Genomic DNA, 12461 nt, shown 5'->3' with positions numbered 1-12461 from the left:
TCTCCACCTGGTTTCTTCACCATCCTATTGTCTGTGTCCATAGGTAACGCATATATGCACATAAATTCTTTGGTTAATCTCTTCCTGCACCCCGCTTCCCCATCCCCCCTTCCCTCTGAGATTCATCAGTCTGTTCCATGTCCCCATCCACCTCTGTTTCTACCTTATTCATTGGTTTATTCTGTTCATTAGTTTCCTTGTTCATTTATTTTGATTTTTAGATTCAATTATTAATGATATGTATTTATTGCCATTTTATTTTTCATATTTTTATTGCTTTTCTCTTCTTCATCTTCTTCTTCCTCCTCCTCTTAAAAAAAAATACCCTTCAACATTTTATATAATACTGGTTTGATGGTGATGAAGTTTTTTAGCTTTTTCTTGTCTGTGAAGCTCTTTACCTGACCTTCAATTCTAAATGGTAGTTTTGCTGGGTAGAGTAATCTTGGTTGTAGGTCCTTGCTATTCATCACTTTGAATATTTCTTGCCACTCCCTTATGGCCGGCAAAGTTTCTGTTGAGAAATCAGCTGACAGTCGTATGGGTGCTCCCTTGTAGGTAACTAACAGCTTTTCTTTTGCTGCTTTTAAGATTCTCTCTTTGTCTTTTGCTCTTGGCATTTTAATTATGATGTGTCTTGGTGTGGGCCTCTTTGCGTACTGCTTGTTTGGGACTCTTTGTGCTCTCTGGACTTGTAAGCCTATTTTGTTCACCAGGTAGTATTCTTCATTTCTGAGTTGTTCTTATTCATGGTTCTTATGTCCTTTTTCACTAAGTTCCTTGTAGTTCCCATTATGTTCCTTGTAGTTCTCACTAAGTACTTTGAGCATCCCTATAACCATTACTTTGAACTCTATGTCATAAATTACTTGCCTCCATTTTATTTAGCTCTTTTTATGGAGATTCCTCCTTTTCTTTGATTTGGGGATTTTATATTTTCTCCCAAAGCTGTCTCTTTGTGGTTGTTTCTGTGTATTAGATAGAACTGCTATGACTTCCAGTCTTCATGAGGTGGTCTTTCAAAGGAAGTGTCCTGTGGGCTGTAGTAAGTATATATTCTTCAAATTCATGAAAACTATCCTCAATAACACAGTAATAAACTTGTTAGAAGAACAAGTAGATTTTAGAAAAGGAAATTCTAATGAGAAATGCCTATAGATATACGCATAAGGGGACCAGATCACAAAAAAAGAACTGGAAATTATTTTCTTTACTCTAAAATATAAATGTGTCATTTATTCTCAGTTACTAATGCTTGCTAATGTGAAAATTAGTTATTCATTTTTTCCTTTTTGTTTTTTTCTTTTGGTAGTCACGTCTGACATATGGAACCAGGCAATGGAACACACATTTCAGAATTTCTTCTTGCGGGACTTTCACAGTCACTGGAACTACAGTCCCTCATATTTGGGCTTTTCCTCTCCATGTACCTGGTCACTGTGTTTGGAAACCTGCTCATCATCCTGGCTGTCAGCTCTGACTCCCACCTCCACACGCCCATGTACTTCTTCCTCTCCAACCTGTCCTTGGTAGACATCTGTTTCACCTCCACCACCATCCCAAAGATGCTATGGAACATCCAGACACAGAGCAAAGCCATCACCTATGAAGGCTGCATCACCCAGATGTATTTTTATATCCTCTTTGCACAGTTGGACAGCTTTATCCTGACCATGATGGCCTATGACCGGTTTGTGGCCATCTGCCACCCCCTGCACTATTTGGTCATCATGAATCCCCGGCTCTGTGGACTGCTGGTTCTGGTGTCCTGGATCATGACTGCCATGGCTTCCTTGTTAGAAAGCTTAATGGTGTCAGGTCCGCACTTCTGCTCAGACTTGGAAATCCATCACTTTTTCTGTGAATTCAATCAGGTGATCCAAGTTGCCTGTTCTGACACCTTTCTTAACAACATTATAATGTATTTTTCAGCTGGGCTGGTAGGTGTTGGTCCTCTTGCTGGGATCCTTTACTCTTACACTAAGATACTTTCCTCCATATATGGAATCCCTTCAGCTCAGGGGAAGTATAAAGCATTTTCTACCTGTGCGTCTCACCTCTCAGTTGTCTCCCTATTTTATGGTACGGGCCTAGGAGTTTACCTCAGCTCCACTGCTCCCGAAAATGCACACTCAAGTGTAACAGCCTCGGTGATGTACACCGTGGTCACACCCATGCTGAACCCCTTTATCTATAGTCTGAGGAACAATGACATAAAGAGGGCCCTGGAAAGATTCCTTGGCAGGTAAGCTTTTCAAGGGCCAACTGTTCTCGTTTGAAGAAATGCCAATGAATTCAGGGCGCAAAGCCTCAGAGTCAAAAGTCTGATATAAATTAATCCAATTTTTGGACTATAAGAAATTGGAAATATTCATTTATCTTATGGGTTAACATGAATTACTTTAGCATAATTTATTCTCTTATGACATATATCATTCTAAGTAATTTTCCTATTGTTTTCCTGAAAGAATTGTCATAAATTATACTACCCTTAGGGACAAAACTATACTTGGCTACTCAGGTCATTTGCATAATTTTATTTTGGAGGAAAATCTGAGACCACAGTTTTCACTTATGTGGTCATCATTATTTTCTATAGCATCACCTGTACTGCTCTTCTTGATAATGTAGACTTTTACATGTAGTAGGTTTTATAGCTGGCCTCCTGGTTTTACAGTCTTCATTCTGTTATTCTGCTGTGTCCACATGCCTGTCTTAGCCACTGGCAACAAGTGACTATTCAATACATGTTTCCAAGAAGAGTCTAATGGATACATACATTTTATTTTTTTTTATTTATTTTTATTTTTTTATTGATTTCAGAGAGGAAGGGAGAGGGAGAGAGAGAGAGAGAAACATCAGTGATGAGAGAATCATGGATCAGCTGCCTCCTGCACGCCCCACACCAGGGACCAAGCCCGCGACCTGGGCATGTGCCCTTGACCGGAATCGAACCCGGGACCCTTCAGTCCGCAGGCCGACGCTCTATCCACTGAGCCAGACCAGCCAGGGCTGGATACATACATTTTAATAAATAGAATGATCTAATATGGTTAGAGTCAGAGATGACCTTAAATATGATGAAGCAAAAAATAGCCATACAATTTATTACTTTTTAAAAATATTTTTCATGCTGCACATTTACTCATTAAAGTGTGGAATATGGTCCTGGCCCAGTTGCTCAATTGGTTGAGCATCCTCTTGTGCACCAAGAATCCTGTGTGTTTAATACCAAGTCAAAGCATATACCTAGGTTTCATCCCATTGGGGCACCTACAAGAGGCAGTCAATTGATGTTTGGCTCCCATATTGATGCTTCTGTACCTATCTACTTATCTATCATCTATCTATCTATCTATCTATCTATCTATCTATCTATCTACCTATAATCTATCTACCTATATCTATCTCTAACTCTCTCTCTGTATCTCTATCTCCCTTCCTCTCTCTCTAAAAAATCAATAATAAAATAATAAAAAAACAAAGTGTGAAATATGGAATCCATGTGTAACATCCCTTATTCATTTGGGTGAAGGATTATGTGGAGTGTTCTTTGCGTTTCATTCTGAACTATTTTTCTGTTACTGTTTGAAAATTTTTATTGTGCTCCCTACAAATGTGACTTCTTCTAAATTAAATATCTCCCCTTTTCTAAATTTATATATATATATATACTAGATGCCCAGAGCATGATTGAATCATGCACGTGTAGGGTCCCCTACACGCTTTCCCTTTCAATCACGGGGAGCTGGGTGCCTGTCCGCTGGTGCACCAGGCGCCGGAGGCTTCTGAAAGGCCTGGTGCCTGAGCAGAAAGGCATCCAGCTCCCACGCTTTCCTTTCGATCACTGGTGCACCAGGCCTTTCAGAAGCCTCCGGCGTGGCGGAGGCTTCTGAAAGGCCTGCTGCCTGAGCGGACAGGCACCCAGCTCCCACACTTTTGCTTTCGATTGTGGGGGAGCTGAGTGCCTGTCCGCTCAGGCACTCAGCTCCCCCGCTTTTGATGGTCCGCGCTGCGGGTTGTCAGCTCGCTGCCCCAGAGGCCCCTTCTGTGCCACAACACAGCCATGGCGCAGATGCTGAGCTCGTGCTGCTGCTGGCGACGCAGCTCAGCATCCCACCGGCCCAATCAGCCACCCCAGCCACCCCGAGTCCCCCCCCCCCGCGCCTCCTGGCCAATCATGAGCATAGCAAAGGTACGGTCAATTTGCATATTTGTCTATTATTAGGTAGGATATATATATTACGTGTGTGTGTGTGTGTGTGTGTGTGTGTGTGTGTGTGTGTGTGTGTATTACCTGAACTCAGGAATATCTTCAATCTTTATAATCAAAGAATGAATCACACATGCCTGAGAGGATCTCGCCCCCAGGAGAAAAGTCATTAGGGGCTCCTAACACCTGCCCCCAACCCCAACCCTCTGCCTCTCACAGGCCCAGGGCTGCTCCCTTGGCCTTGCCAAGGGCTGCTCTGCCATGTGCATGAACTGGAGCCCAGGAGCCTGGGAAAAGAGCCATCTATCCTCCATTCACCCTGGGGCTGGAGGAGGAGGGAAGGGGCCTGGAGGACACAACATGATCAAGTTTACGTCATTGCAGAAGGATACCCATGGATACTTTATGATCTTCATACAACCTAGTGAAAAACCAGCAGTAAGTTGCCTGTCTCAAAATGACTGGAAGTTAGATATTCTAACAGGCCTATTTTTTCCAAAATCCTGAACTGTATATTCGAGACAGTGTAAAAAGATCATTGGACAGGAAGAAGTTAGAACAACTATGCACTAGACACAAAGATCCTCGAGGTAAAAATAAAATAGAAATAGATGGTATACAGTAGTTCTGTGATGACCTGGCATTCCAGCCAGCCAGCATTAGTGTGTTGATCATTGTGTGGAAGTTTAGAGCAGCAACAGTTCAAGTTCTCTAAACAAGAAGTCATGCGGGGCATGACAGAATTAGGAAGTGACAGCATAGCGACTCAGATACCCAAGCTGGAACAGGGATTGAAATGAGTAGCACAATTTAAGGATTTTTACCAGTTTACTTTTACTTTTTCAAAGAATCCAGGACACAAAAAAATACATCTAGGAATGGCATTGCCTACTGGAATTTAGTGCTTAATGGAAGCTTTAAATTTTTAGTTTTTGTTGGGACATAATAAGCAATCAATAGCAAACGATACCTGGAATTTTCTTTTAGACTTCAGTACAATGATTACAGATGACATGTCTAATTATGATGAAGAGGGAGCACAGCCACTTCTTATTGATGCCTTTGAGGTAATTGCACACCCTCAAATTGCCAGGACAAAAAGTACAACAGTGTAGCACTAAAGGAAATTTCTAGACTGTACATGGTCTGTATAATAAATACAATTTAAAAATTGCAAATCACTTTCTGTTCGCTAGACTGTACTGAATTCAGATCAATCCTCACAATTTAGGCTGAGGGCTCAAACAAACCTTTAAGGATACATCTAGGACCATATCATATTTCATTCTTCTAAAGATGATTTGGGCTTGTCTTCTAGCCTGGGCCTCTCTAACCATTTATAATTCCAACAATATAGATTTCATCTTACATCTGTGGACCATCCTAGTTTATTATCTCAGAAGCTTTATGGTGATTATTTTGAGATTTCCATCCTTGCACAAAGCACAATGCTGTCTTCATTAGAAAGCAGTTTGGCCTAAGAAGTAAACATGAACATTGCAAGCTATAAAAACCTCTGAAATATATGCTTTGGGCTATTTGCCAAGACTATGTTGATAGCACTTCCAATGGAGTCATATATTTAAGTGTAGCAGATCTGCAATGGTGTTTTGGTGTGGGGGAGTTTTTATTTCCTGGAAATGTTAATGTGAGTAGAGAATCTGAAAAAGAGAAACCTGTCAAAATAACCAAAGTGAAAAATAAAAAATGAAGACAAAGAGGGTTAATCACCCAGGAGTTAAAATTTTTCTGTCATGTGAATAAGAATCATAGATTTTCCTGCACTAACATACATGCCCTTACACCCTGTCCTGACTACCTGGAAGGAACCTCAGTGGAGTCACTTTTATACATTTATCTGGAATACATTTGAATATATTTGAATAACAAAATCACTGTGAATGCTGTCTGCAAATTTCAGATGCCAAAAGTAAGAAGTACCAGATTATTATTACTTTCCTCAGTTCTGTTCTCTTTGATTATAGGATCAATTTACTATCTATACTAATAAAAAGGTAATATGCTAACTAGACTGGGTAGACTGGACATCTTCCAGACATCCTTCTGGACAAAGCCACGATGGCAGGGGCCGAGGCAGAGGTGGTTAGGGGCGATCATGCAGGCAGGCAGAGTGGTTAGGGGTGGTGATCAGGCTGGCAGGCAGAGGCAGTTAGGGGCATCAGGCAGGCAGGCAGAAGTGGTTAGGGGTGATCAGGCAGGCAGGCAGGCAGGTGAGTGGTTAAGAGCCAGTGGTCCCAGATTGCGGGAGGGGTCCCAAATTTTGTGCACCAGGCCTCTAGTATCCTACCTAATAAAAGATAAACATGCATGGTCAGAGTTGATAAGGGGTTTGCATCCCTGGGAATGACGTCCATCACTTTTGGTGGATCAGTACCCCAGCTCCCTCACTCCTCAAGCGTGTGTCCTCTGCACTGCCAGAGGCCCCTGGAGGGACTGAGCCCCAGGTGCCCACCACAGAAATGTGCTCATTCAAAATCAGTATATACTGCCTACATCTCACTTCCCTTCTCCTCCTCTACTCATGCTTTGTAAGATACACTTCTAATGATGGACCTGCACTTAATCCTTATCTGAGGCTCTGCAGTTTGGAGAAGACAGCCCAAAGCAGATGTCTATTACAATTTTATTTCAACCTGGCAAATACTATAACTCCTGATTCACCACTGAATCTCTGGCCAAATCTGTGGAATTAGCAATTTACCGATGGGCAACAAATTGCCCCCAAATATAAGGGCTTAAAATAACAGCAAATACTTATGATCTCAAAGTTTTTGAGAGTAAGGAATGAGGTATGGTTTCTCTGCTTTCTTTGCTTCAGGGTCACTAATGGGCCAGATTGTCAGCTGAGGGCTTGATGAGGGAAGGGTCATTCCCAAGTTCACTCAGGTGTTGTTGGCAGGATTCAGTTCCTTGCTGACTGTTTAGTAGGCAGCTCTCAGCTCCTCACCACAAGGATCTTTCCTCAGGGAGGTTCAAAATCTGGCAGGTGGTTTTACCAGAGCAAGAAATAGAGAGAGGGAACGGGGGAAGAGAGAGACACCGAGAGAGAGTGCACACCATGGGTGCAAGATGGAAATCTCAATCTTTCTAACCAAATATTGAAAGTGACATCTCACCACCTTTGTCTTAATCTATTGTTAGAAGTGAGTCGTGAGGCCTGCCCACACTCAAGAAGAGGGCATTACACATGGATACCAGGGGCCATGGGGGCTGTCTTGGAGTCTTTCCTCTGATTTTTTCCATTCTTTGAATATGGTTCCACCAGCAGCTCAGTTGTTCAGGCCCCAAATGGGGTTGTCATCCTGTCCATAAGGCATTCTAACCTTGTTCCAAATGGCCTTTCTGATATCACCTTCCTCCACCCCCTCTTGGCCTTTCTTCTCTTCTTGGGATCTCAGTCCCATCTTGACACTCTCTGATCCCTCTGCCTGGAACTCTTTCACCCCAGACATCTGCATGGCTGCTCCTTCATGGTCTTTCATGGGCTGCTGTACAGGTATTGCCATAGGCTGAAGTCTCATCTGAAGGCTGTATCAGGGAAGCACCCACTTCATTCCAGCTCTAGCTTTAACATGAACTCTTTCAATGTGCATTCCTGTTGCACTATTTACTCCTGTGCCATAAAGAACTAACTTAGAGGGTTTGGAGTACTTTGATCCTGCACCTTCCAAAGGAAGGCCTACATGATGCTCTTGCCTTGCTCCTGGGAGGTCATCTTAAGGACCTGGAGGGTCTTGTCTGATAAGAGTATCTGTATGCCTTAGACTTTAGACCACACCAGAGAAGCATGCTTACAGTGTGACTCATGATGAAGGCCTTGGGTCACCATGCACTATTAGCTTGTCCTCTGAATAGGCTGAGTTCAGCCACATGAGTGGTCAGCCAAGCCCATGTGAACAACTCCAAGTAAAAACCCCAGACATCAAGGCTCAGGTGAGTTTCCCTGAAATATTCAGTGCAGGTTGCCACACATAATCGCTGGGAGAGTTGACAGTTGTGACTGCACTCAGAAAAGACACCTGGATGCACATTCCTGGTATCCCCTGAGTCCCACCCATATGACTTTTTCTTTGCGATTTTAATCTGTATCCTTTCCCTGTAATAAATTGTGACCAGGAGTATAACAGCTTTTCTAGGTTAGGAGTCTGAGTGATTCATTCACCCCCAACCAATGCTGGCATTCCCCTAGTCCTCCTCTTTTGAGATCTTCATTGCCCTTGTCACTGAATGGTATATTCTTGGTCATTTGCTATTTCTTGTATCCCTCATCAGGGCAGAATTGAAAGCTGGAACCTTGTCTACAGCTTTCATGATAGCGGAAGATCAGAGTAATCAGGGGTCAGGTCCTAAGTTTTTCATTTGTTCTGTCATTCCTCATTATTCACAGATTCCATATTTGAGAACTCACCTACTGGTACTTGCAAACACTTATTTGTAGTCCACTGTCTGGCGGTGTGGCCCTGGATGAACAACCTCACCTGTCTTTGCTCCAGTCTCCCTATCTTTTTACAGGAACAGGAACATAAGTCCCTCCTTCATAGACCATCGGGAGATGGATGGGCTGATTTATTAAGGCCCAAAAAGGCCTCTATAAGCACTAGCTTCCAGATATTGGTCTTTGTCTGGACATATAACCTAGAAAAGCAGTAACTAGAGCAGGTTTCAGTACTCAGGTATTGAACACATATTTGTAAGGACAAATGAGTTAAGACGACCCCTCTGAGGCCTTTGACATCGAGAGACAGGAGGGACCCAGAGATGCACAGATGGTGGAAAGGAGGACAGGAAAAGTTACAGGAAGGGCTGTACATCTGCCCTGTGGCTCTGGTCCCACACAGAGCCTGCTGGGGCTATTTGAGACTCCCTGGGTATCCAGGCCCATGGAGCCACTGGGAAGGAGGTCCCGGGGAGTGGCAGAGTTGGGTAGGGAGGAGTGGGTGAGGAAAACCAAATGCTACAATCATGACTTCTAGGAGAAATGTGTGGGAAGAACTGGGAAATGGAGTGTCAGAGTAGCTGGAGCCAAGGCTGGGATTGGGCACCACAGGACCCCAAAGGAAGGCTGCCCTGGGAAGCAGCCATTCTGGCCTGGCCTATGAGGATGCTTCCGCTCTCCTGGATGCCCTGGAGATATTCCTGGGCTTCTAGACACAGCCCTACCCACCCCCACCCCCCCCCACCCCCCTGCAGGGAGGAAAGTCCTTCTCCCCACCCCTGCTTCCAGCCTCTTCCACATAAGGCTTTCGTGGGTGCTCATGCCATATGAGTTCAGGACAACATGTTCAGAAGCACATGGTCTGAGTCTCCAGGGAGCAGGAGTTCTGGAAACAAGACTGAAAGGAAGAGAACAGAACCAGAGGGGAAGTACTGGGATGTGGACTTGAGAGGCAACGAAAGAAGGTGCCTGGTTTTGAGCAGGCTCTGCGCCTCGTGATATCCACACCACCAGAGCTCTCACATCAGGGCCAGGCCTTGGCTGGGGATGAAGCCACTGTGGACCCATGTGGAACCTGGGCACCTCTCTCTGCCTCTGTGGTGTTCAGTGCTTTTCTAGTGGCCCAGGTGCTCAAGTCAAAATCCTAGAGTCATCTGTATCTCTCTCTATCTCTGTTGCTCTTTAATCCCACACCCACCCCCCACCAAAACCCCAGCATCAGCAAACCCTGGGGGTTCTACTTTCAAAATCCATCCAGAATCCACCCACTTTTAACCTCCTCCATGACCTTACCCTGGATCATCCCCGTTATCTTCTACTTGGAACAGTTTAGTCACTTCTTCCCTGACCTTTTAGCTCCACTCCACTACCCCCTACCCCGCCCCACACACACACACATACACACAGGCTCTTCCCCCAACAGTGGCCAGAGGACAAACTCTGGTCCCAAAACAAAAATCAAAGACCTGCTTGTGACCCACAAGGCTCTACATGTCCTGCTATGTTCCTCCCTGCCATCATCTCCTCCCACTGTCCCCTCACTATTTCCTCCAACCCCACTGTCTTCCTACTATTCCTGTCATTGTTGCTTATGTTGAGTGGTAGACACACACACACACACACACACACACACACACACACACACACTTGAGATTCTGTATGTTTGTGTGTGCATTTCTTCTGTCATTCCTCATTATTCAGAGATTCCATATTTGAGAACTCACCTATTGGTACTTGCAAACACGTATTTGTAACCCAAAATCAATACTGGTGAGAACTCAGTGGTCATTCTCAGACATGCACAGAGAAGAGAACAATCTGGATTGCTTACTGGCCACTTCTAATCTGAGGTCCAACAAGGCAAGACTCTGCCTTCTTGTTTCAGCTCTGATACTATAAATGTGTAGTTTTCATAGTCTATGTAGTGTCACATGCTAAACAGTTTTGTGCTTTCTGTTGGTGATTTCACTGTTGAAATTGGTACCCACTTTTAGTGTTTCTAAGTGCAGGAAGGCTGTGATGTGACTTGTGGAGAAAACGTGTATTACATAAGCTTCATTCACACATATATTGTATGACATGGAGATTGTTCACTCACTGTCCCTTTGGTGGATTTGGAAAGGTTTAGAAAAGGGGAGATATTTAACTCAGAGCACTAGAAAAAAGCACATTTGTAGGGGACATATTGAAAGGCTTTGAGCAGAAGCAGAAAAATAGTTAAAAAAAACACACACATAAAACTCTCCAGGTAATTTTTCACCCAGTGAATAAGAACCCATACACATAGACATCCTATCCACACTTTAATGATTAGATGTGCATCATGAAAACTGTGATCTCAGATTTTCCTCTACAAAATTATGTAAATACCCTTAATACCCAAATGTACTTATGTCCATAAGAGAGTATAATTCGTGACTATCCTTTCAAGGAAATGATAGAAATATTACTTTGAATGATATATGCCATAAGAGAATAAATTATTCTAAAGTAATTCATGTTAACTCATGAGACTTTCCAATTATGTATGGTCAAAGCATTGGATTAATTTGTTTCAGAAACCCTAACTAGTTTGGCTCAGTGGATAGAGCGTCAGCCTGCAGACTGAAAGGTCCCAGGTTTGATTCCGGTCAAGGGCATGTACTTTGGTTGTGGGCAAATCCCCAGTAGGGGGTGTGCAAGAGGCAGCAGATCGATGTTTCTCTCTCATTGATATTTCTAACTCTCTATCCCTCTCCCTTCCTCTCTGTAAAAAATCAATAATGTTTTTTAATTTGTTTCAGAAAATAATAGGGCTCTGAGGCTTTGAACCCTTCATTCATGGTCACTTCTTCAGCCTAGTACAGTTGGCCCTTGAAAAGCTTACCTGCCAAAGAGTCTTTCCAGGGCCCTCTTTATGTCATTGTTCCTCAGACTGTAGATGAAGGGGTTCAGCATGGGTGTGACCACCGTGTACATCACCGAGGCTATTGCACTTGAGTGTGCATTATGGGTAGCAGCAGAGGTGAGATAAACTCCTAGGCTTGTACCATAAAATAAGGAGACAACTGAGAGGTGAGACACACAAGTAGAAAATGCTTTATACTTCCCCTGAGCTGATGGGATTCCACCAATACAGGACACTATCTTAGAGTATGAGTAAAGGATCCCAGCAAAGGGACCACCACCGAGTAGCACAATTAAAAAATATATCATAATGTTGTTAAGAAAGGTGTCAGAACAGGCAAGTTGAACCACCTGATTAAGTTCACAGAAAAAGTGGGGGATTTCTAAATCTGAGCAGAAGGACAGCTTCAACACCATTAAGCTATGTAGCAAGGAATTTAGGAAACTCGTGATCCAGGACACCAGTACCAGCAGTCCACAGAGCCGGGGGTTCATGATGATCATGTAGTGCAGGGGGTGGCAGATGGCTACAAACCGGTCATAGGCCATTACAGTCAGGATAAAGTTGTCCAACACTATAAAAAGTGTATAAAAATAAATCTGGGTGATGCAGCCTTCATAGGTGATGACTCTGCTCTGTGTCTGGATGTTCACCAGCATCTTTGGGACGGTGGTGGAGGTGAAACAGATGTCTACCAAGGACAGGTTGGAGAGGAAGAAGTACATGGGTGTGTGGAGGTGGGAGTCTGAGCTGACGGCCAGGATGATGAGCAGGTTTCCAAACACAGTGACCAGGTACATGGAGAGGAAAAGCCCAAATATGAGGGACTGTTGTTCCGGTGCCTGTGAAAGTCCCATAAGAAGGAATTCTGAAATCTGCGTATCATTGCCTGGTTCCATGTGTCA

At 43.6% G+C, this 12461-nt stretch overlaps 2 protein-coding genes and 1 pseudogene across 2 annotated transcripts; 2 read left to right on the top strand and 1 right to left on the bottom strand.

Moving 5' to 3' along the window:
* The first annotated feature begins 1424 nt into the window (after positions 1–1424).
* LOC103304688 (olfactory receptor 7A17-like) lies at positions 1425–2249 on the top strand. The gene is made up of 2 exons (XM_054716860.1): positions 1425–1772; positions 2058–2249. The coding sequence occupies exons 1-2, from the start codon at positions 1425–1427 to the stop codon at positions 2247–2249; spliced, it is 540 nt and encodes a 179-aa protein (XP_054572835.1).
* A 2369-nt stretch (positions 2250–4618) lies between these two features.
* LOC103304687 (DCN1-like protein 1) lies at positions 4619–5328 on the top strand (annotated as a pseudogene).
* Positions 5329–11531: 6203 nt separating this feature from the next.
* LOC103300976 (olfactory receptor 7A10-like) lies at positions 11532–12461 on the bottom strand. The gene has a single exon (XM_008157893.2). The coding sequence runs from the start codon at positions 12453–12455 to the stop codon at positions 11532–11534; it is 924 nt and encodes a 307-aa protein (XP_008156115.2). The 5' UTR covers positions 12456–12461.

The sequence above is a fragment of the Eptesicus fuscus genome, chromosome 6, assembly GCF_027574615.1.
Source record: "Eptesicus fuscus isolate TK198812 chromosome 6, DD_ASM_mEF_20220401, whole genome shotgun sequence".
Classification (NCBI taxonomy): Eukaryota; Metazoa; Chordata; class Mammalia; order Chiroptera; family Vespertilionidae; genus Eptesicus; species Eptesicus fuscus.
This window is presented reverse-complemented; position numbering and strand designations above follow the sequence as displayed.

Coding starts and splice junctions, on each gene's coding strand:
- LOC103300976 (XM_008157893.2), bottom strand. CDS start 12,455: ATGGAACCAGGCAATGATACGCAGATTTCAGAATTCCTTCTTATGGGA.
- LOC103304688 (XM_054716860.1), top strand. CDS start 1,425: ATGTACCTGGTCACTGTGTTTGGAAACCTGCTCATCATCCTGGCTGTC. Junction 1,773..2,057: donor TGCTGGTTCTGGTGTCCTGG/ATCATGACTGCC, acceptor TGTGCGTCTCAC/CTCTCAGTTGTCTCCCTATT.